We start from the raw sequence: 25,748 nt of genomic DNA on the forward strand, positions 1-25,748 counted from the left end.
ACAACTGAAACTTTGTAGCCTGGAGCAGAGCCAAGCCTGGGGCTCCCTCCGAGGCCCGAATCCATTTGTGTTGGGGTTATAATTGAAACTTTGTTGCCTTAAGCGGGTGGGCCCGGCCAGGGTGTGCGGAAAGCTTTGCTACCCCTGTTGCTGGCGGCAACCCTGGCCTGCTCTCTCAAGCTCCATTCTGCCGCCATTTGTTTGAATTTGTTTTCCTTCTATAATTGAAACTTTGTAACTTGAGTGGAGGCTTAGGCCTGCAATGGCTGGCAGAAAGCTTGGCTTCCTCTGTTACCTAGGGAACCTTGCTCTCTGTGGCTGTAGCCATCTTGGTTTGGGTTAATTTGCATACTCGCTCTGATTGGATGGTGGGCGTGGCTTGTGGGCGTGGCTTCTGGGTGTGTCGGAGGTATGGTCAATTTGCATATTTGTCTATTATTAGATTAGATAAAGAAAAGTAGTAATATTCTAGGAATTAGGATATTTTGGTAATTTTTTAATGGCCAATATTTTAGGATCCCAAATAATAAAAATTCTTGAGCATTATGTCAATGGCCTGTGACACATTCAGTAACATTTCTACAACCAGGAGACTAACATTTAGTGCACAAGAAATAGGGTCAGACTGAACTTCTTCTTTGAAATAGTCAATTGTGCCTTTTCTTTCAATAAGCAGTAGAACATTTTGCTGTTTTTCCTTAGATGAAATTGCATCAACTTGCTCTTCTTTTGTAGCTAAAATCTTGGCAATTTGCTCTTTTTATTCATGTGAAGTTGGCACATTCTGCTTTTCACTCTTACATGTTCTGCTGAAAGTCAAAAACCCAAAAAATTAGCAAACATAATAAAAGAATAAAACGAATCAATGAGAGTAGTAGCAGGTAATGTTTCTTTTGCCTAATTTTGATCCTTTTTTTCCGAGGGGGTGGCCCACTATCTATACTACCTCCATAGCCTTCTTTCAGGCAGAAGGGAGGGTCCCACTCCGGGTTGCAATGGCAGTGCTGTCTGTTGTTGCAGACTCCTTTCTGGTTGCAGGTCTTAGGTTCACAAGCAGTTATCAGATGTGACATATTGACACACTTCCTTTGGATGCAGACATGTTCTGCCCCACACTCTGTCCCATCTTTCACATCACCAATGTCAGGTATGGTCATTCCCAAATGGTAGTCGGTACCCCAGCAGGTGACATCATTGAAATGAGTCCAATGCACAGTAGAATGATCTCTCAGAAGGGGAAGTTCTATCACGTTATCACACTGAATTCTCCCACATAAGGTATCTGAGATATTACATTTTACGTATCTAGCGTGCCTGAAGCCACAGTTCCCAAAACGGTCACCTCGGGTGTTCATTTCTGTGTAGCAACTCTGATTTGCACTATTGGCTTCTTTGCCAAAAATGTTCCTACACTGCTTTTTACGGTTATTGCATCTCTTTTCATAGCAGTAGCCACCACCCTTGCATGACACCCCATTCTGCACATACACATCCTCTGGACAATGGTAGGATGTTCCATTGCACCACTCTGGGAGATCACAGTTACTTTCCTTTTTTCTACAAACTTTTCCTGTTTGAATGATCTGGCAGTCTTTGCAACAAAGTCCAAAAGCACAATTAGCTCCAGCGCTGAGAGTGCAGTTGAACTCACAGCAGGAATCTTTCATACACGAATGTAAAGCGCCACAGTCACACTCTTCTCCTTCTTCAACCACACCGTTCCCACACTGTGCAAGTTTGAAGATGTTCTCTGTATTTGATGAAATGTACATACAATTTCGCCTTGCAATGGTGTTCATGAAGCTAGCATAACTGCAGTTGCTGAATGTAGTTGCACTTGATTTTACTGGAAACATTATGCAGTTTGGACGTCCACATGTACAAGGTGGTTCATCATGATACATACCAAAATTATGACCAATCTCATGTGCCACAGTATATGCAAAGGAATACAAAGTTTCGCCCATTAAAGTTTCTACTCCACAATTAAATTTATAGTTACATACTGTTCCCAAATAGGCCAGGCCAGCAAGAATACCATAATCACGCATTACAAAAAGATGTGCAATATCATGAGGAATGCGCTTATTTAAGCTAGTTTGCTTCCAATTGCAAAATCCGCTTAGACCACCACCTAAGGTATCTAATGATGTCGGGTTTTTTTCAGTCCAGACCTCAATTCCCATGAAAACCACATCAACATCCAGTGAACTCAAAAAGTTATCTACGTCATTGCCAATAAGGAATGCTTCATACTGCACAGCTGAAATGTTACTTTTGTGATGAAGATAGAGATTGTGTTCCACCACCACTGCCAGTTCAAGAAGCCGCCTGTGGGTCCACCAGCCTTCATACCCACTCTGCATCAAAGTGAAATTAACATTGTGTTGAAACTTCAGTTGTCGTGCAATTTCTTCATCTGTTACTCCACATCTCATGGGTGGCAACTGTGTCTCCTCCCTGTCCACTTTATATATGAAATGTTCAAATATGGTAGAAAGTGTCTTGGGCTCTATTTCATAAACAGTGTCATTTGTCTGTAATATTCCTTGCAACCCCCCCAAGCAGGTACTGAGGACAACCAGGGATTGTGGGTCTCCCTCCACATAACCATGATAGTAGCAGTCATTCTGGATAAAAGGCTGGTCCTCAAGGAGAGCGCCCTGGTCTGAGTAGGTAAACACTCGGAAGTGTCTAGATAGAAAATGCCTGTTGACCTTCATGTGTATGACCTGATTCTGACCTCCAAAATGCATTCTGTAAGAGAGCCAATCTTTAGTCTTCATGCCAAATGCAGTGCCTGTTACCCTCAAGGGAATCACTACTTCTGGGGAACCATGGCGTTGGGCATGCACAACCAAGAACCATCCATATGAGAACAGAATCACCCCCAGCCAGAGTGTCAACAGAATGTTCCTCACATACACCAGGGCCTCACTCAGAGCCATTATGGAGCCACCATACACAGCCATTGGCAAAATAGGACGGGCAGAAAGCATCACTGTTCCCTCTGAGCTGGGTGTTCAGCATGGACTTTGAATCTGTTCTCTGGCAGGCTCATACCATCATAGGTGCACACTGGAAGAGAAAATAAAAAGAACAGTAGAGATAGGGTTGGCGGTTATGAGCATGCCAAGGTGGAAGAGGAAAAGCTAAAATGGATTAGTGTTTGGCTCAAGACTTGACTCAGAATAACTGCATTCATTTGCCCTTAAGAAATTTTAAGGCACCCTGGCCCATGTGGAAGAGTTGATTGACTGTTGTCCCATTCACCAAGAAGTCACTGGTTCAAATCCTTGTCAGGGAACATGCCCAGGTTGTAGATTCGATCTCCAGTATGGGGCATACAGGAGGTAGCTGATCAATGTTTCTCTCTCATAATTGTTTCTATCTCTCTCTCCCTCTTCCTTTCTCTCTCTCTAAAAATCAATAAAAACATATTAAAAAAAGAAATTGTAAGGCAGTGTGAGACTGTCTGTGTACAAAAAAATGGTTATTAGTCATAGACTGACACCTTTTGAAACTAGATGAATGACACATAGTGATTAATTATACCACTAACTACATGAAAATGTGAGAATATTTTCAAAATAAATATATAAAATGAAGGGCCTTAATATAAAGTTGAACAGATGTTCAATCAGAAATGAAAGAGGAGAAATAACAACAGACCCTACCAAAATACAAAGGATTATTAAAAAATAGTATGAACAACTCTATTCTAACAAACTAGACAACCTGGACGAAATGAACACATTCCTAGAAAAATACAACCTTCCAAAACTTACTCAGGAAGATTCCAAAAATCTCAATAGGCTGATAACTATGAAAGAAATTGAAGCAGTCATCAAAAAGCTTCCAGCAAACAAAAGCCCGGGGCCAGATGGCTTCACAGGGGAGTTTTACCAAACATTCAAGGAAGAACTAAAACCTATCATCCTCAGATTATTCCAAAAAATTCAAGAGGAAGTAACACTTCCAAGCTCATTCTATGAAGTCAGCATCTCCCTAATACCAAAACCAGATAAAAGACAACACAATGAAAGAGAATTACAGACCAATATCCCTCATGAACATAGATGCCAAAATCCTCAACTAAATTCTAGCAAATCGGCTCCAGCAGTACATCAGAAAGATCAGACACCATGACCAAGTAGAAATTATCTCGGGGATGCAAGGATGGTACAATATTTGCAAATCAATAAATGTGATACATCACATAAACAAATTGAGAGGTAAAAATCACATAGTCATATCAATTGATGCAGAAAAAGCATTTGACAAAATCCAACACCCTTTCTTGACAAAAACTCTCAGCAAGGTGGGAATAGAAGGATCATACCTCAACATAATAAAAGCCATATATGACAAACCCACAGCCAACATCATACTCAAAGGGCAAAAACTAAAACCGTTTCCCCTAAGAACAGGAACAAGACAGGGATGCCCACTCTCACCACTCCTGTACAACATAGTGCTAGAAGTACTAGCCATTGTGATCAGACAAGAAGAAGAAATAAAAGGCATCCAAATTGAAAAAGAAGGAGTAAAACTGTCCTTATTTGCAGATGACATGATACTGTACATAGAAAACCCTAAAGACTCCATAAAAAATGATTAGACTTAATAAATGAATTTGGCATTGTAGCAAGATACAAAATTAACACCAAGAAATCTATGGCATTTCTATACACCAATAATGAACTTACAGAAAGAATGACTAGAAAAAGCAATCTCATTTACCATTGCACCAAAAAAAAAAAAAAATACTTAGAAATAAACTTAACTAAGGAGGTAAAAAATCTATATGCAGAAAACTACACAACACTGAAAAAAGCGATAGAGGAAGACACAAACAGATGGAAGAACATACCATGTTCATGGATTGGTAGAATCAACATCATTATAATGTCCATACTACCCAAAGCAATTTATAAATTCAATGCACTTTCCATTAAAATGCCAATGGCATATTTCACAGACCTAGAAAGAACTTTCCAAAAAATCATCTGGAATAACAAAAGACCCCGAATAGCTACAGCAATCCTGGGAAAGAAGAACAAAGTAGATGGGATCTCAATATCAGATATCAAGCTGTATTACAAAGCCACTGTTCTCAAAACTGCCTGGTACTGGCACAAGAACAGACATATAGATCAATGGAATAGAATAGAGAACCCAGAAATCAACCCAACTCACTATGCTCAATTAATATTTGACAAAGGAGGCATGAACATACAATGGAGTCAAGACAGTCTCCTCAATAAATGGTGTTGGGAAAATTGGACAAATAGATGCAAAAAAATGAAACTAGACCACCAACTTACACCATATACAAAAAAATAAACTCAAAATGGATAAAGGACTTAAATATAAGATGGAAAACCATAAAAATACTAGAGGAATCCACAAGCAGAAAAATCTCTGACATATGCAGAAGCAATTTCTTCACTGATACTGCTCCTAGGGCAATGGAAACTAAAGAGAAAATAAACACATGGGACTACATCAAAATAAAAAGCTTTTGCACAGCAAAGGAGACCATCAATAAAACAACAAGAAAGCCCACTGCATAGGAGAACATATTTGCCAATGATATCAACGATAAGGGTTTAATCTCCAACATTTATAGGGAACTCATGCAGCTTAACAAAAAGAAGATAAACAACCCAATCAAAAAATGGGCAACTGATCTAAATAGACACTTTTCAAAAGAAGACAGAAGGAAGGCCAAGAGATAAACAAAAACCTGCTCAAAGTCACTAATCATCCAAGAGATGCAAATCAAAACAACAATGTGGTACCATCTCACACCTGTCAGAATGGCTATTATCAATAAATCAACAAACGACAAGTACTGGTGCAGATGCAGAGAAAAAGGAACCCTCGTGTACTGCTGGTGTTAATGCAGACTGGTGCAGCCACTGTGGAGAACAGCATGGAGTTTCCTCAAAAAACTAAAAATTGAACTCTCGTTTGACCCAGTGATTGCACTTTTAGAAATATATTCCAAGTAGCGAAACCGGTTTGGCTCAGTGGATAGAGCATGGGCCTGTGGACTGAAGGGTCCCAGGTTCGATTCCGGTCAAGGGCATGTACCTTGGTTGTGGGCACATCCCCAGTACAGGGTGTGCAAGAGGCAGCTGATCAATGATTCTCTCTCATCGATGTTTCTAACTCTCTATCCCTCTCTCTTCCTCTCTGTAAAAAATCAATAAAATATATTTAAAAAAAGAAATATATTCCAAGAAACTAGAAACACGAATCAGAAAGGATATATGCACCCCTATGTTCATAGCAGCACAATTTACCATAGCTAAGATTTGGAAACAGCCTTAGTGTCCATCAGCAGATGAGTGGATTAAAAAACTGTGGTACATCTAAACAATGGAATACTACGCTGCAGTAAAAAAGAAGGCGTTCTTACCATTTGCAACAACATGGATGGAGCTGGAGAGCATTATGCTTAGTGAAATAAGCCAGGCAGAGAAAGATAAATATCACATGATCTCATTCATTTGTGGAATATAATGAACAACATAAACTGATGAACAAAAATAGATCCAGAGACAGAGAAACGTTAATCAGAACGTCAAACCTCAGGGAAGGCAGGGGACGGTAGAGGTAAGGGGGAGAGATCAACCAAAAGACTTATATGCATGCATATAAGCCTAATCAATGGACACAACAAAAGGGGGATGGGGACATGAATTGGAGGTGGTGGGGGGTAATGGTGGAATAAGGACACATATGTAATACCTTAGTCAATAAAGAAATTAAAAAAAAAACCTCTAAAAAAACTAGACTGATGGTGTGGTAGTAGAATAGAATGAGACACATCAGTAAAAACTCATTTGTAGAATAATATAGATTAAGATAGTATGTCAATATAGATACAGATATATACATATACAGAAGCACCATGCCTTGGTTTCTAATCCTCCTCTCCACTAAAAGAAATCAGGGTTTCTTGAAGAAATAACTAATTCTAGAGCTGAGACAGGCAATATAGAATGAACCTGGAACATCTTATAATGCCAGATAGTAAGAAAGTGCAAAAACGACAACAAAAATAGGTGATCCTATGTCAAAGAGACACAGCAATTAACTGAAAGAAATTTAAATGGCTAAAGCCAGAAAATTTAAGTGCCAAAGTATAAAATAAATGTCCTTGATTCCATATTCAGATGAAAAAAAAATCACTGAAGAAATAAATAAATGGGGAGTAGAGAGCAATCTTTTATGCAGAATAATTCTAAATAATTTATGTAGATATTCTTCCCTCAAAGAGTTAGAGCATATCTCCTCACCCCATAACTGTGTACTTCTCATAGTGACAAAGAATGCACTTAAAGAGGTAGAGTGAAGGGAAGTAGAAACCAGACAAAGACTAACTCAGCCAGGCGATCAAGGTTAAGTCATCACTGATAAGTCATGCTCATAGCCCGGGCCCTTGATAATGTTGAGGAAAATGACAGTTTAGCATCATCATAACCATGTGGTGATCCTATGATGCCCCAGGTTTTTTATGTGAATCTGTGTGGAAATCTGAAATAATATCCATCACATCTTTATAGGTCAGTGGTGCCCCCTGATGAAATAAGAGTTAAGTACAGACATGACCTTAACTAGATAACACTTCCTTTGCCATCCACATAAGAGAACTGTCAATTTCCATCCAAACCAATGTCATCAATAGTTGGTTTATTCCTCCAGGACCTCCAAAATGAAGGTAAAGGTGTCACAACTGCAGCCATCTTCATGGTGGATGGCAGTGAGATTGCAGCTTCAACATTGATGGGTATTTTGCTCATGAATAATTTTAAACTTGTTGTAATAAATATGTTACTTACATTATCCCAAGAGAGGAAAACTGAGTTGTGAGCACATTACTGAGATGGAAAACATGAAATTCTTGGTTCATAAACTATTTACAGCTTTGTATTTAGAAGAGTTTTCAAAAAAGACACAACTGCATTTATTGGAGAAAACTGACCACATGAAGGCAGGCAGAGGAAGTTGGGGGCTCAATCAGGCTGGCAGGGGAGAGCAGTTGGGAGCTTGATCAGGCTGGCAGGGGAGGGCAATTAGGGGCTATTAGGCAGGCAGGCAGGCAGGCAGGGGAGGGGTTAGGGGTGATCAGGCGAGCAGGCAGGCAGGCAGGCAGGCAGAGGGGTTAGGAGCAATCAGGCAGGCAGTCAGGTGAGTGGTTAGGAGCCAGCAGTTCCAGATTGTGAGAGGGGAGTCTGACCGCCAGTTTAGGCTCAATCCCACAGGAATTGGGCCTAACTGGCGGTTGGACATCCCCTGAGGGGTCCCTGATTGGAGTGGGTGCAGGCTGGGCTGAGGGACCCTCCCCTCCATGCATGAATTTCGTGCACCGGGCCTCTAGTGTTAATTTAAAACTCACAGATTTTTAGTTGCAAACAAAAATGTCTAAATAAAATATAATTCTCAGTAAAAAAATACTTTAGATAATAATACTATATGAGTATTTTTTAATTAGTTTTAACAAATGTAACTTAATAATGTAAACTGAGATTTTATTTCTAGAAACTCTGTTATCTTTTTCATATTTAGATTATATATAAAAGGTGTCCCCAAAACATGTATACATACTTTAACAACTGATAAGTCACTTAATTTTCACTGCTTTTCAGGTTAACAGATTTGAAATAATGGGTGAAGCCAGACTAAGCTTTGTACAAATAAAATTTATCCACTAAACTTTTTTATGCAAATACATAAAAGATAAAGATTTTGATACAAAACCAGCAATTGTCAGAGAATTGAGGGTCCACAAATACCAAATGAAAGAATTCTTGATGTTTATGATTCTATTGCTTCACTTCATCAGCAGGGCCTGGACAAGAACGGGCATCAATTTGAAAACAGGTGTTGCTAATAAGCATTCATTTCTGTAGATTCTTTTAAATTTTGGAAATGAACTGCATGTTAATAGACACTGACTTTATAACCATTCAAGGTGTGTATATATTTGGGGGACACCCTGTTTTATATTTATTGATTTTAGAGAGAGGAATGGAAAGAGGGAGATAGAGATATAGGGAAAGGGAAATGTTGATGTGATAGAGTAACGTCAATGGGTTGCCTCTCACATGTGCCCCACCTGGGAGTGAACCTACTACCTTTTGGTGTACAGGAGGATGCTCCAACCAACTGAGCCACATCAGTCCGGGTATAATATTTCTTTAAATTTTTTAAGTTAAAGTTTATTTTAATAAACAAACAAACAGATAAATAAAAATAATTACTTGATTGCTCTAGCATAGAAGTAGGTAGTCAGACCACAATTTTCATTTATACTTTTTGCTCTCATGACAAGTTTAGTTACTGCTCAGAACTGTATAGGTTCAGAAATGACATTGGATGTTATACTCTCTTTGTATGATTCTTTGTAGTTTTTTTACTCTCCTTATATGATTAAAGTAGTTACAATAATTTTACAGTAGTTTTATTTATGCATCTCTGAAAACACAGCTATTATAGTTGGTATAGAGTTTTAGGATTAAAGAGAAATAATGAAAGTTATAAGATTAATGCTGAGAAAACAATACAGATTTATTAATGATGTTATTAAATCATACAGCAATATTACATTATTAAAGGAAATGCATGCACCCCTTTCAGACACTGCTAAAAAGGAAAATAAGAAATCACAATTTTTAAAGTAATATTATTAGTATAATGAAAAGCTTAGATTAGAGGGAGGAACCAAGATGGCGGCATAGTTAAACAACTAATCTGCTGCCTCACACAACAATTTCAAAAATACAACTAAAAGACAAAAACGTCTACCACCCAGAACCACGGGAAAGCTGGCTGAGTGGAAGATTTACAACTAAGAAGAGAAAGAAGCACAATCGCTGAAAAGCTGAGGTACGGAGGCACGCGAATCGGGCCGGCGGCGGGCGGCTGGGTGCGCGGCTTTTCTTCAACCCGCAGGGAGACAAGCTCCCGATCACTCTGAAATCCAGTTTCTGGGGACACTCGGGGGACCCAGGCACCTACGGGGAGAAGCTGGACTCTCGGCCATCGGGTCGGAAAGTGAGAGTGACTTTTTTGCAGTGGTGCGCCCAGCAATCATTGTTTACTGCGCTGGAGCGTGGGGCGCAGGGACTTGGAAACGTGGAAAGGCAGAGACAGCTGACGGCAGCCATCGCCGTTGGCCATGCCCCAGCCTAGTGACGCCCTGAGACCCCGCCCCGCCCTGAGGCCCCGCCCTGAGGCCCCGCCCCACACATTCTACAAACCCGCCCAGGCTCCACACAGCGGCTTTTGCATATAAATGACCTGTTCTGTGGCAGCTTAACCAACTGCAGCTCCAGTCAGACTGCTCCAAAACCGCCCAAGCAAAGGAGGAGAAAACTAGCCCTTGCTGTAGCTCCTGCTGGGGGACACACAGTACACAAGGGTACACTAAGAGTGTCCACCTCAAGTAACTGGGAGGCTGACCCGTTGAACCAATAGGACACCTACTACACAAAACTACCCTACCAACTTAGGGAAGCAGAGAATATGAGAAGGCAAGGAAACAGATCACAAACCAAAGAAATGGAGGAGAACAAGCGACTGGACATAGAGTTCAAAACCACGGTTATAAGGTTTTTCAGGAATTTCATGGAGAAGGCCGATAAATTCAATGAGGACCAACTAGAAATTAAACATACACTGACTGAGATAAAAAATATTATACAGAGACCCAAAAGCAGACTAGAGGATCGCAAGAATCAACTCAAAGATTTGGAATACAAAGAGGCCAAGGACACTCTTCCAGAGAAGCATGAAGAGAAGAGAATTCAGAAAGTTGAAGATAGTGTAAGAAGCCTCTGGGACAACTTCAAGCGAACCAACATCAGAATTATGGGGGTACCAGAAGAAGAGAGAGAGCAAGATGCTGAAAACCTATTTGAAGAAATAATGAACGAAAACTTCCCCCACCTGATGAAAGAAATAGACTTACAAGTCCAGGAAGCACACAGAACCCCAAACAAAAGGAATCCAAAGAGGACCACACCAAGACACATCGTAATTAAAATGCCAAGAGCAAAAGACAAAGAGAGAATCTTACAAGCAGCAAGAGAAAAACAGTTAGTTACCTACAAGGGAGCTCCCATACGATTATCAGCTAATTTCTCAACAGAAACCATGCAGGCCAGATGGGAGTGGCAAGAAATATTCAAAGTGATGAATAGCAGGAACCTACAACCAAGACTACTCTACCCAGCAAAGTTATCATTCAGAATTGAAGGTCAGATAAAGAGCTTCACAGATAAGAAAAAGCTAAAGGAGTTCATCACCACCGAACCAGCATTATATGAAATGCTGAAAGGTATTCTTTAAAAAGAGGAAAAAGAAGAAGAAAGATAAAAATTATGAACAACAAATACATATCTATCAACAAGTGAATCTAAAAGTCAAGTGAATTAAAAATCTGAGGAACAGAATAAACTGGTGAACTTAATAGAATCAAGCATAGAATGGGAGTGGATTGATAATTCTCAGGGGGAAAGGGGTGTCTGTGTGGGGAGTATGGGAAGAGACTGGACAAAAATCATACACCTATGGATAAGGTCAGCAGGGGGGGAGGTAAGGGAAGAGGGGGAGGGTAGGAACTGGGGGGTGGGGAGATATGTGGGGAAAAAGGAGAAACAATTGTAATCTGAACAATAAAGATTCATTAAAATAAATAAATAAATAATGCAAAAAAAAAAGAAAAAAGAAAAGCTTAGATTAATATATTGGTTAGCCAGCTGTGCTTTGAAGTAAGCATATTCATAAGTCAAATAGTGAGAAAATTATTGAATTTTCATTTCACATTTTGCTTAGTGGTCACATGTTTGATGATAGTTATTTCAAGTACTAAACTTTGTTTCCTTCTAATTTTCCTGATGAAATTCTGATTACATCAGTATGTTATTAAGTCACCTGTGTGGTAATCATACTGATTGATGGTACAAAGAATATCTTCTATTAATATTACTGAATTTAGAGCAAATAGGATTGCTGGAGTACTATATAATGGTTACTTTCCTCTATTTAAATAAACAAAGATGATCTTAAAATCACGAGAAAAATTACATTTTATAAAGAACTACTTTCTCAAGTCAATCTTTATTTTACTTCAAAATATCAGTGCTATTAGTTAGGTTCAAATCCTAATAACTGAAAGAGGCATTTGCTTTTAACATTGAAAAGTATTCCCCTCTGCATTCTTTACCAGAGTTCCAACTATATGTCTAAATTTAGATTCACTTTCACTCTCTAAAAGGACTTATTGTTTTACTACTTTCTTTTTCAAAAACATATCTTTATTGATTTCAGCAAGGAAGGGAGAGGGAAAGAGATAGAAACATCAATGATGAGAGCGAATCATTGATTGGCTGCCTCCTGCATGTCCCCTACTGGGGATCAAGTCTGCAACTCACACATGTGCCCTTGACTGGAATTGTACCTGGGACCCTTCAGTCCACAGACTGATGCTCTATCATCTGAGCCAAACCATCTAGGGTTGTTTTACTATTTTCTTAGTTCTTCCATTTGTTTCTTAATACCTTTCATTTTCATATTTAAAATTTAAATATGTGTTTTATTTGTAACTAACCAAAAAAAGGCAATAGGTTGGAGCAGTCAAACTTGGCCATAAAACACACAGGGAAGAGGTTTGAGCAGATTCTGTTGTAAAACTCTTTATTTTTCCACGATGTCAGTTTTGGGTACATTATGTTATTTTTAAAAAATTCAATGAAAGTATAAAAATGAAAACATCACAAAGGTTTATAGATCAAAGGATTTTCGTAGCAGAATATGCCTAGTTAAGCAATATTGAGATTAAGCAGGAACTCTCGTGCACTATTGGTGAGAATGCAAATTGGTGCAGATTCTGTGGAAAGCAGTATGGAGGCTCCTTAAAATTTTAAGAATAGAGCTACCATGTCTTGGATGCTTTATCTGTTTCTGCTTACTTCTTCTACTTTCACTCATTGTGCCTGGACTTCTATCTCTCTCTCTCTAGAATAATTTTCCTCTCACTTCCTGTCATGAAAAGTAACAACTGCCTCTCTATTTACACTTTTTCATGGAGACCTCCTTATTCCTACTTATTTCTCCTAAAACCTATATGTCAACAATGTGAAATCCAGCAGAAGAAGATTTCCAGTCTTAACTTCCCCTGGTGACATATAGACCTGGTGGCTGGCCCCAATTTGCTTTGATTACCAGGGACACTTCTGAACCACTAGCCTGGTGGCCATCTCATTAAATCCTTGTGTACCTTTCTTTCTTACTCTTGCACCAAACTCCCAAATCAATCCTACACAGACCTCAAAGAATTTGAAGTCTCATTTATAAATTTCTTCTCTACCATTTTATCTACATTCTGACTGTATTTAGCAAGGATGTGGACAACCCATACAACATTCAGTTTATTTTATCTTTACAACTCATCTTCAATGACAAGTCATAAAACTGTGACTATGGCCTGCATTGTATTATCACACTCTTACATCTTAAGTAATTTAGCATGGCTTTTGTTCTTTTTTTATATATATATATATTTATATATTTTATTGATTTTTTTACAGAGAGGAAGGGAGAGGGACAGAGAGCTAGAAACATCAATCAGCTGCATCCTGCACACCCCCTACTGGGGACGTCCACAACCAAGGTACATGCCCCTGACTGGAATCGAACCTGGGACCTTTCAGTCCGCAGGCCGATGCTCCATCCACTGAGCCAAACCGGTTTTGGCAATATGGCTTTTGTTCTTAATCTAAAGTTATCCATCGAATTCACAGAGGACTCAAATAACTGTTTTTACCATTTACCAGTACTCCACATTTCTTTCAGTAACACATTAGTTTCCCTTCCATTCTTATGTGCCTTTCTTCTAGAATCTGTTAATTCAAATTTGTCCAACTCCTCAACCCAAACTGAATTGATCCCTTCACTGTAACAACAAACTGCTTACACTACCCTGAAAAATAGCAGACTATGTTTATGAGGATGCTTTAAAAGAAGAAATAATCAGAATTAAAATGCGATATGCTCACACCTTGGCCTGAAGGTTGAAATTATGAACAGATATTTATTTCAAACACTGTTATACTTCAATATATTCGATTATCCTTTTTCATCCACAAGTTTTGTAATTTTCTGAGTTTCTAATGTCTTCATTAATGCACAGAGAAGGGGGCTGAAATTCTATGTTGTTTTTGTTTTCACAAGTTGTTACTGCTGACTTTCAATCATGATAGCTTAAATGGTTAAACCAAGAATTCCTCATTGACCTTGTTTAATACAGGATTTGATATTTTCATTAAACTTTGTTATCACGTTTCGGATAGGAGGAAAGGTCTTGTTTTGAGCTAAACATTATCATCATCATTAAGGTGACAAGAGCACCAAGTTTAATTGGGTGCTTTCTGAGTCCTAAAGTGTAGGCACTGTATTTCACAAAATTCCAAGAACACAAAAATATCTCATGCTAATCAGATGAAACCTTAGACCCGTGGTCGGCAAACTGTGGTTCACGAACCACATGTGGCTCTTCGGCCCCTTGAGTGTGGCTCTTCCACAAAATATCATGTGCGGGTGCGCACATACAGAGCAATTGAAACTTCGTGGCCCATGCACAGAAGTCGGTTTTTGGCTCTCAAAAGAAATTCCAATCATTGTACTGTTGATATTTGACTGTTGACTAATGAGTTTGCAGACCACTGCCTTAGACCATAAACTTCTCTAAATTGTGAGTAAAATCCCAATATCTTATGGTCTCTATTTACATATGTTTGCTCTATACTTGCTATAGAGTGCTGTGTAATGTTGTGACGGAAAGGGATTGTTAATGAGTACAAGTTCACTGCTGAGAATTAATTTTGCCCTTATAAATCCTTGATATAATCTATTTCTTGGACATCAATTTGGGATCAGGCAATAAGAGAAAAATAGATGCCAAAAAATGTTGAGCTAGAATTTGTATTTGTCCTCATTACATTATTGTATTTAATGACTCTAGTGGCAGAAGCCCCTGAAAGCATACGACATTCTTTTTTTTTTTTTTAAATATATTTTATTGATTTTTTACAGAGAGGAAGAGAGAGGGATAGAGAGTCAGAAACATCGATCAGCTGCCTCTTACACACCCCCTACTGGGGATGTGCCCACAACCAAGGTACATGCCCTTGACCGGAATTGAACCTGGGACCCTTGAGTCCGCAGGCCGACGCTCTATCCATCGAGCCAAACCAGTTTCAGCAAGAATACGACATTCTTATGTAATAACTCCAGTAACAGTAGAGTAGCTTCAAGTTACAATCAGACTTTCTATGCACCCTGTATAAATACTTTCATCTTTTTCTTCCCACAATGTCTTCAAATTCATGAATATCTGTATCCTAATTATCAAAGTTCCCTCCATCTCAGTCATGGCCTAATCAGTGTTTTCTCAACTGTAACAACCTATTAAAAACACATTTTAGTGGATCTAAAAGAAATAAAATATAAATGGATACAGTAAAGGAAGGGGGTCCTCAACAAGGTATGAACACATAGGAGGAAAATATCCTTATGGTGTGTGTGTGTGTGTGTGTGTGTGTGTGTTCATGCATGTACAAACACAGGGTGCTTCTTTGCTTTCTAGCTCACTTTCTTGAATGACTTATTAGAAGAAAATTAGTGGTTATGATAATCCTTTCTAACTAGATACCAACCTGTTTGTAGTTTGTAACATCCATCTTTATGAACAAAGATTTTTGAGACTTCATATGTTATAGGGAAATATAAGTCTCTTCCCCCTTGTCATTTACCAGTAATGATGTTTTAGATTTAGCTAGTTAGCAAAAAGACTTTCTCCATTATACATACCATACAATTGTCTAAAGTTCCTCAACACTGGGGCTTCATCAACTCCATCCTAGATTATTTTCAATTTCTCTTTAATATGTGAGTAAACCAAGTAGCTTCCTTACCTTCATCTTATGTTTTCTCTGTACACAATTGAAACACTTCAGTTCTAGTACTTTCACTCATATCATCCTCCTGTTTCCATATTATTTCCTTAACACTGAGTCATATTATTGAACACTTGAATATCCAGGGGAAAATTGCCTCCACTATAAAACCTTCTCAAAAGAAACCACTATCACTAATCATCTAGAAATCTCTTTTGAACATAAAATAATACCACAGGCATTAAAAACCTGCATACAAAGATACTTAATCTGAAAGGGAGAATAGTATTAAATTGTCAGCAAGAAAAGAGAAATATAAAATTTAGAAGAAGAGAAAGGTTCATAAAACAAAGTATGTGGCTACACATTTAATTATTAAATTAACTAGTTAGCAGGCAAAAATGCTAATTTGGGCACTCTACATTTAGCAGGTTGGCTGGATAAAACATAGACACAAATTTAGTTATTTAGTGTCCTTGAGAGACACAGGAGATTTTGTCTGGCATTGTCTTCCAGTAACTTGCCATTACCCTTCTATTTTAGTACATACAGGCCTGTACTTTGTCCTTCATTGGACTTTCTTATTTGCCCTCATTGGATTTTCTTGTTTTTCCATAGCTTTGGTTATAAACTGATCCTACAAAACAAAATTTGACCATGAGGTTTTGAATTTCTTGGCTTAATTTAATAGTTCTGCAGTAACATTAATTTACCTCATATTAAATGAATATGAGGGATAAAATATGATGCTTTCATATGCATTATGAGAACAATTTGGACCTATCCAATTTTCTATATGCTCTACTCTTAATTAGAAGAATATACTAAGGATTAATTTTGCTAACTTTATTTCACTACATGTTTTTCTTTTCATAGTTGGTTGTTTATTTCATCTTGTTTACAAGTCTTTACTAGTTATTGTATGGATTTTGTGTTGGTGACCAATAAATACTTGAAATCTATTTCTTCCTTTAAGACTTTGTTAGTCATTGATTTTTTGAGTTACTAAAGTTTGTTATTTCATTTATTTGTGACAATCACAGAAATTGTGTATCACATATATTAGTTTATTAACTTTGGGCCAGATTTAAACCCTAATACACAGAGGTAAAATCTGTTTGTCTAAGACTGTTGCTGATAAATAACTGTATTTGGCTATGAATAAAATGTGAGCTACTGGGGAGGGGGACTACCTAAGTATTTACAAAGACCACCTGACTGTATTCAAAACAAATTTTCATATGATAAACACTGGAAGTCTATTTGATTGGTTATGGAGTGTATTGATGAAGGCTTAAATAAGGAGTTACAAATTTTTGTTAATGCTTAAAGAAAGAATCAATTATCTATGTTCAATTAGTCTAATATGTAGGAAAATGGTAACCTGGGAGAAGTAAAAAAATCATGCAATGGGTTGTATGATTTCCTGGGAAAATAATTGAGCTCTGATTTTTAGAATTAGTTTCTTGTCCCTTTATTTTCTGATATTTTAAGGGGTTTACCTGGGGATCAGGAAATATTAACCCTTAGGTGATTTTTCAGGGAGTAGTCAAAGCATGTAGTGGCTTCCATATTAATAATATTTTAGAATATATGAGGGCCAGATAAATCTAAGAGCTGAAATAAAATAGCAAGCATTTTAATTATTAGAGAAAGGCAAATTAGGAAATTGAAAGAGTTAACAAAAAAGAAAAAAGGGAAAGCTAGTACACTGCTGGTGGGAATGCAGACTGGCACAGCCTGTTTGGAAAACAATATGGAATTCCCTCAAAAAGTTTTAAAAAATTTCACTGTCATTTGACCCAGGGATCGCACTTCAAGGAATATATACGAAGAATTCAGAAACATCAATCAGAATGAATATATTCTTATGTTCATAGCAAATCTATTTACAACAGCTAAGATTTAGAAACATCCCAAAGTGAAGTGCCCAGGGAGAGACCAAGATGGCAGCATAAGGTAAACACCTATATGTGCTGCCTCTAACAAACACACCAAAACTACAACTAAAAGACAAAATGAGTACCACCCAGAACCACGGGAAAGCTGGCTGAGTAGAAGTTCTCTATAACTAGAAGGAAAGAAAAAAGTGCATTGAGACCGGGTAGGAGGTTAAGAGGCACAGAAAGCAGAGGTATGGAGGTGAGCAAATTGGGCTGGTGACTGGGTGCATTTTTTTTTTTTCCACTTGGAAGGGAGATACAAGCTCCCAACTGCTCTGAACTCCAGTTCCGGAGAGACTCTGGGGACCCAGAGTCCTATGGGGAGAATCTGGATTGTTTGTCATCGGGTCAGAAAGTGAGGGTGGCTTTCTCGCAGAGGTGCTCGCAGGAATAATTGTTTACTGTGCTGGGGCGAGGGACTCAGGGATGCAGAGACACAGAGGCACAGAGATGCAGAGACAGCTGACTGGCAGCCATCGCTGTTTGCCATGCCCTGGTGATTCCCTGAGACCCCGCCCCATCCAATTTACAAACCCACACAAACTGTGCTCAGCGGCTTTTGCATATGAATGGCCTGCCCTTTCACAGCTTAACCTAACAAACTGCAGCTGGGTAAAGGAGCTCCAAAACTTTCAAACCCCAAGCAAAGAGGAGAAATCTGCAGATCTTGCTGGAGCTTCTGCTGAGTGGCCTGACAGTAGCTGGTTTGCACCCCATTGGAGATCCAGGAGCCAATGTACCTAATGGTCAATGTGAGACGACACCAGATTTCAACTCCTCACATACATAAATGACACACTCAAGAGGCAGACTCAGTGAGCACCAAAGCCCTACTGAAGCAAGTCCTGCCTCATAAAGGTGTCTTCAGCACAGCAGTTCTTCCATTATAGACACAGCAGATCCTCACAGCCAAGTGGCCTGGAGGTCAATTCTTCCCTGTGTACCGACAGCAATCAAGGCTTAACTACCACAAGACTGTGCACCCAACCTGCAAAGGGGTGCACCAAGAGTGTCCACCTCAGGTGATTGGGGAGGCTGAGCCACTGGGTCCTATAGGTCACCTACCACACCAATCCACTCCATCAACACAGGGAAGCAGCCAAAATGCAGAGACAAAGAAACATGTCATGAATGAAAGAAATGGAGGAAAGCAAACTACTGGATATAGAGTTCAAAACATCAGTTATAAGGTTACTCAAGAATCTTCTAGAAACCTCTGAGAACCTTAGTGAGACCTCTGAGGAACTTAGTGATACCTTCAAGGATCTTAATGAGAATGCCAAAAAAAAAATAAATAAATAAAAAAAATGGAAAAGGATCAGTCAGAAATTAAGCATACACTCTCTGAAATAAAGAATAATATACAGAAATCCAACAGTAGACTAGAGGACCCCAAGAATCAAACCAAAGATTTGAAATATGAGGAAGCAAAAAACACCCAACCAGAAATACAAAAAGAAACCAAAAATATGAAGATAGTGTAAGAAGTCTCTAAGACTTCAAGTGTACCAACATCTGAATTATGGGGCTACCAGAAGAAGAGAGAGAGCAAACTATTGAAAACCTATTAGAAGAAATAATGACAGAAAACTTTCCATACCTGATGAAAGAAATAGACTTACAAGTCCAGGAAGCACAGAGAACCCCAAACAAAAGGAATCCAAAGAGGACCACACCAAGACACATCATAATTGAAATGCCAAGGGCAAAAGACAAAGAGAGAATCTTGAAAGCAGCAAGAGAAAAACAGTTAGTTACCTACAAGGGAGTACCCTTACAACTGTCAGCTGATTTCTCAACAGAAACTATGCAGGCCAGAAGGGAGTGGCAAGAAATATTCAAAGTGATGAATAGCAAGAACCTACAACCAAGATTACTCTACCCAGCAAAGCTATCATTCAGAATTGAAGGTCAGATCAAGAGCTTCACAAACAAGAAAAAGCTAAAGGAGTTCACCACCACCAAACCAGTATTATATGAAATGCTGAAGGGTATTCTTTAAGAAGAGGAAGAAGAAGAAAAAGGTAAAGATAAAAGTTATGAACAACAAAGTGACAACAAATACATATCTATCAACAAGTGAATCTAAAAATTAAGTCAATAAAAAAATCTGATGAACAGAATAAACTGGTGAATATAATAGAATCAAGGGCAAAGAAAGGGAGTGGACTGACAATTCTCAGGGGGAAGGGGGAGTGAGGGGTGCGGGAAGAGATTGGACAAAAATCTTACACCTATGGATGAGGACAGTGGCAGGGGCTAAGGTGATGGGGTGGTGGGGAGCAGGTGGAGGTGAGCTATGGGGGGAAAAAAGAGGAACATCTTTAATAATCTGAACAATAAAGATTTATTTAAAGAGAAAAAAACACACAAAGTGAAGTTCCCATAAGTTGATGAGTGGATAAAAATTCTGTGGTACATTTACACAATGGAACAGTATGTAGTTTAAGAAAGAAGAGTTTCTTAACCTTTGAGATAGCCTGGAGGGTCCTGGCGAGTATTATGCTAAGTGAAATAAGCCAGTCAGAGGAAGTTGCAAGTTCTTATCAGTGGTGGGCAAAAGTAGGTTTATATTCATTGGTATGGAAAATAATAAAATCATTAAAAAAATTAAACTGTTTTGTGTACTCACAATGTAAACCTACTTTTTCCCAGCTGTGTACTATATCTATCTATCTATCTATCTATCATCTATCTATCTATCTATCTATCTATCATCTATCTATCTATTATCTATCTATCTATCTATCTATCTCTCTATTATCTATCTCTCTATCATCTATCTATCTATCTATCTATCTATCTATCTATCTATCATCTATCTATCTAAAAAGAGGTAATATGCAAATTAGCCAGGACACTGTGATGAGTCACAACTGGTCAGGAGGAGGCTGCACACACAGGTGAGGCCCAGAGCAGAGACAGGGGCCTGCCCAAGCTGCCACGGCCAAGGGCAGGCCCAGAGTGGAGAGGGTGGGCCCGCCCGCCCCGCCTGCCCCGCCCGCCCTGCCCCCGCCCCACCCTCACCCATAGCCTCCACTGCTGAGTGCAGGTCAGGAGGGGTAAGGGGACAGGGGAGAGGACCTGCTTGCAGCCACTGTGGCCAAGGGCAGGCCCTCGCCGGCAGTCCTGCCTCTGCATGTGAGCTGCAGAGGAAACACCTTTTCTGACTGCTCATTGGCTAAGCTCCCTGTTCGCTACTTGCATTGTTCTTGGAAACTTGCCTAATAAGAATCCAAGAAGGTGATCTAGGGTTTTTCCACCTCACTCCTGGAGGAAAAAATGAAGGTCCGCTGCTGGAGGTTCTAAGAAATGACATATCCTTCTCTAGCTGATTCGGCTAAGTGGATAGAGCCTAGGCCTGCTGACTGCAGGGTCCAGGTTTGATTCTGGTCAAGAGTATGTACCTAGGTTGCAGGCTCCTCCTGGACTGGGGCCCAGGTCAGGGCTCATGCAGGAGGCAACCAATCAAAGTGTCCCTCTCACATAATTGTTTCTCTCTGTCTTTCCCTCTCTCTTCCACGCTCTATAAAAATCAATGGAAAAATATCCTCTGGTGTGGAAAGAAAGGAGGGAAGGAAGGAAGGAAGGAAGGAAGGAAGGAAGGAAGGTAGGAAGGAAGGAAGGAAGAAAGGAAGGAAGGAAGGAAGGAAGGAAGGAAGGAAAAAAGGAAGGAAGGAAGGAAGAAAGGAAGGAAGGAAGGAAGGAAGGAAGGAAGAAAAAGAAAGAAAGAAAGAAAGAAAGAAAGAAAGAAAGAAAGAAAGAAAGAAAGAAAGAATAAAGAAAGGTCATATCCTATGAGAGAGACATCTTGAAAATGCCTAAAGAAAGTTGTAATTTTTTCGTGATGAAGAGACTGGAGTTCATGTTGATGAAAACACCTTAGCGGCTGTATCGGTCAGTAGTGGCAGCAGCAGTGGGGTGATGGGGGCAGTACCTTCCCCTGATCAGCCTGGTTGCCTCCTGCAGAGGGAGGCCAGACTGTGGCTTAGGCCCGCTCTTCGGGGGTAGTGGGCCTAAGCTGTCAGTAGGACATCCTCTGAGTGCTCCCAGAGTGTTATAGGGGGCAGGCTGGGCTGAGGGACCCCCCCACCCAGTGCATGAATTTTGTCCACCAGGCCTCTAGTGTAGTAATAATTTGCAGACTGAAAGTTACTATCTTTGTAAAGACTAGAGCTTTTAATGAGGCATGACTGGCATGAGTAGTAATCAGAAAATTCCCCAGGATTCCAGTCTCCCTCTAGTTGTCAACTATTGCAGAAACTAATAATGGCAAAGAAGAAATTTAATTTCCATATTTGCATTCACTCTGTGACAAAGCAGAGAACAAATGGGAAGGATAGATAGAAATGAGACAACAAATTAAAAACACACAAACACACAGTATCCATTAGCTGTACCTTTGCTCAGGAAACACAGAGACTAGTTCTAAAGACAATTAAACACTAAAATTATAAAAATAAGGAAAAGTAGTAATATTCTAGGAATTAAGATATTTTGCCAATTGTTTAATGACCAATGTTTTATGATCCCAAATAATAAAAATTCTCAGGCATTATGTCAATGGTCTGTGACACATGCTGTAACATTTCTACAGCCAGGAGACTAAACTTTACTACATGGGAAATTGGGCTTCTTTTTAAAAATTGTAAATTGTTTCTTGTTTTTGTAAAATGCAGTATGATATTTCTCTGTTCTTCCTTAGATGATATTGGAGCATCATGCTCTTCTTCCTTAGGTAAAGTCTTGACATTTTGCTCTTCTTACTCATGTGAAGGTGCCACATTCTGCTCTTCACTCTTATCTGTTCTTCTGCGTGTCAGAAAACCCAAAATTAACAAGCATAATAAAATAATAAAACGAATCGACCAAAGTAGTCTCAGGTAATTGGTCTTTTGCCTCACTGTTCTCCCAGGGGGTGGCCCACTATCAATACTACCTCCATGGCCTCTTTTCAGGCAGTTGGGAGGGTCCCACTCTGGGTTGCAATGGCAGTGATGTCTGTTGTTGCAGACTCCGCTCATATTGCAGGTCTTAGGTGCACAATCATTTACCAGAAGTGACCTATGGACACACTTCCTTTGGATGCAGACATGTTCTGCCCCACACTCTGTCCCATCTTTCACATCACCAATGTCAGGTATGGTCATCCCAAAGTGGTAGTCGGTACCCCAGCAGGTGACACCATTGAAGTGAGTCCAATGCACAGTAGAATGATCTCTCAGATGGGGAAGTTCTGTCACATTTTCACACTGAATCCTCCCGCACAAGGTATCTGAGATGTTACATTGCACGTATCTAGCCTTCATTAGACCACAGTTCCCAAAACGGTCACCTCGGGTGTTCATTTCTGTGTAGCAACTCTGATTTGCACTCTTGGCCTCTTTGCCAAAAATGTTCCTACACTGCTCTTCACGGTTATTGCATCGCTTTTCATAGCAGTAGCCACCACCCTTGCATGACACCCCATTCTGCACATACACATCCTCTGGACAATGGTAGGATGTCCCATTGCACCACTCTGGGAGATCACAGTCATTTTCCTCTTGTCTACAAACTTCGCCTGTTGGCAGGATCTGGCAGTCTTTGCAACAAAGCCCAGAAGCACAAGCAGCCCCAGGGCTGAGAGTGCAGTCTGACTCACAGCAGGGATCATCTATACACAAATGTAAAGCGCCACAGTCACACTCTTCTCCTTCTTCAACCACACCGTTCCCACACTTTGCAAGTGTGAAGATGTTCCCTGTATTAGATGAAATGTACATACAGTTTTGACTTGCAGTGGTGTTGATGAAGCTAGCATAGCTGCAGTTGCTGAATCTAGTTGTACCTGATATACCTTGAAACATTACGCAGGTTTTATGTCCACATGTACAAGTTGGTCCATCATGTACCATACCAAAATTATGACCAATCTCATGGATCATAGTGTATGCAACAGTATACAAATTATTGTACATTAAACTTTCCACTCCACAATTATAACTAAAGTTACATACTGTTCCAATAAAGGCTATGCCAATAGTAATACCATAGCTACGTTTTACAAAAAGATGTGCAATATCATGGGGAATGCGGCTGTTTAAGCTAGTTTGCTTCCATATGCAAAATTCTTCCAGGAGATCTACTATGTTATCTATTTTAATTGGATTTTTTTCAGTCCAGACCTCAATTCCCATTAAAACCACATCAACATCCAGTGAACTCAAAAAGTTATCTACTTCATTGACAACAAGTAATACTTCATACTGCACAGCTGTGGTGTTACTTTGGTGATGAAGATAGCGATTGTGGTCCACCACCACTGCCAGTTCAAGAAGCCGCCTGTGGGTCCACCAGCCTTCATACCCACTCTGCATCAAAGTGAAATTAACATTCTCTTGAAACTTCAATTGTCGTGCTATTTCTTCATCTGTTAATCCACATCTCATGGGTGGCATCTGTGTCTCCTCACTGTCCACTTTATATATGAAATGTTCAAATGTGGTAGAAAGTGTCTTGGGCTCTATTTCATAAACAGTGTCATTTGTCTGTAATATTCCTTGCAAACCCCCCAAACAGGTACTGAGGGCAACTAGAGATTCTGGGTCCCCCTCCACATAACCATAATAGTTACAGTCATTCTTTACAAAAGGCTGGTCCTTAAAGAGAGCGCCTTGGCCTGAGTAGGTAAACACTTGGAAGTGTCTGGATAGAAAATGCTTGTTGACCTTCATGTGTATGACCTGATTCTGGCCCCCAAAATGCATTCTGTAAGAGAGCCAATCTTTAGTCTTTATGCTAAGGCCAATGCCTGTTACCCTCAAGGGAATTACTACTTCTGGAGGACCATAGTATTGGGAGTGCACAGCGAAGAACCATTCATATGGGAACAAAATTATCCCCAGCCAGAGTTGTAGGATAGTGTTCTTCACACACACCAGGGCCTCACTCACAGCCATTATGGTGCCACCATACATAGCCATTGGTGAGAGTACAATAGGATGGGCAGGAAACATCACTGTTGCCTCTGAGCTGAGTATTCAGCATTGACTTTGAATCTGTTCTCTGGCAGGCTCATACCATCAGAGTACACACTAAAAGAGAAAATAAAAAGAAGAGTAGAGACTGTGTTGGTGGTTATGAACAGGCCAAGGTGGAGGAGTAAGAAAAAGACAGGAGTTAAGATGGATTAGTGTTTGGCTCAAGAAATAATTCAGGCTACTGCACCCATTCACACTTTAGAAACTTTAAGATAGCATGGCCCATGGGCTGAGTTGGCTGACTATTGTCCCATGCACCAAGATGTCATGGGTTTGATTCTCAGTCAGGGAATATATCCAGGTTGTGGTTGTGTTCCCAGTATAGGGTATGCTGGAGGCAGCCAATAAACGTTTCACTTTCATTGATGTTTCTATCTCTCCCTCTTCCTTCCTATCTCTCTTAAAATAAATAAAAACATATTAAAAAAAAGAAATTGTAAGGCAGTGTGAGATTGTGTGTGTACAAAAAAATGGTGATTGGTCATAGACAGACACCTTTTGAATCTGTTTGAAATACACTTAGTGATTAATCATACTGCTGTTTAACTACATAAACATTTGTGAAAATGTTCACAATCTTACCTAATAATAGACAAACATGTAAAGTGACCATACCTCCACTATGCCCACAGCCAATCAGGAGTGAGAATGCAAATTAACCCAACAAAGATGGCAGGTTAATTTGCATATGCAAGTGTGGAGCTGCCAGGAAGGGCGGGATGCTGCTATGAGGAGGAGTGGGGTGGCGGAGGGAGCTACAGGAGCTGTGCTCCACCCGGGAGTGAGGACTTGCAGGCTCTCGGGCAGCTGGG

At 39.6% G+C, this 25,748-nt stretch overlaps 2 protein-coding genes across 4 annotated transcripts in view; both read right to left on the reverse strand.

Annotated features, from left to right (window-relative positions):
- Positions 1-483: 483 nt before the first annotated feature.
- Positions 484-2,972, reverse strand: LOC129149227 (disintegrin and metalloproteinase domain-containing protein 25-like). The gene is made up of 2 exons (XM_054716728.1): positions 947-2,972; positions 484-809 (listed from the first exon to the last, which is right to left on the reverse strand). The coding sequence occupies exons 1-2, from the start codon at positions 2,970-2,972 to the stop codon at positions 736-738; spliced, it is 2,100 nt and encodes a 699-aa protein (XP_054572703.1). The 3' UTR covers positions 484-735.
- Positions 2,973-22,401: 19,429 nt separating this feature from the next.
- The window catches only part of LOC103298488 (disintegrin and metalloproteinase domain-containing protein 25-like), a 40,694-nt gene continuing 37,347 nt past the window's right edge, over positions 22,402-25,748 (reverse strand). For all 3 annotated transcript variants that reach the window (XM_054717635.1, XM_054717633.1, XM_054717634.1), the window contains one exon: positions 22,402-24,990. In XM_054717635.1, the coding sequence (XP_054573610.1) occupies positions 22,678-24,912 (2,235 nt within the window). In that variant the 5' untranslated portion in view covers positions 24,913-24,990 and the 3' untranslated portion in view covers positions 22,402-22,677. The remainder of the gene's footprint in view (positions 24,991-25,748) is intronic.

Source organism: Eptesicus fuscus, chromosome 6, assembly GCF_027574615.1.
Source record: "Eptesicus fuscus isolate TK198812 chromosome 6, DD_ASM_mEF_20220401, whole genome shotgun sequence".
Classification (NCBI taxonomy): domain Eukaryota; kingdom Metazoa; phylum Chordata; class Mammalia; order Chiroptera; family Vespertilionidae; genus Eptesicus; species Eptesicus fuscus.

What these genes read in the sequence shown, in the direction of transcription:
- LOC129149227 (XM_054716728.1), bottom strand. Translation starts at nt 2,972, where the DNA reads ATGGCTGTGTATGGTGGCTCCATAATGGCTCTGAGTGAGGCCCTGGTG. An exon ending in CCTGAAAGAAGGCTATGGAG is followed by an intron (nt 810 to 946) that starts GTAGTATAGATA and finishes TTTGACTTTCAG; the next exon opens with CAGAACATGTAAGAGTGAAA.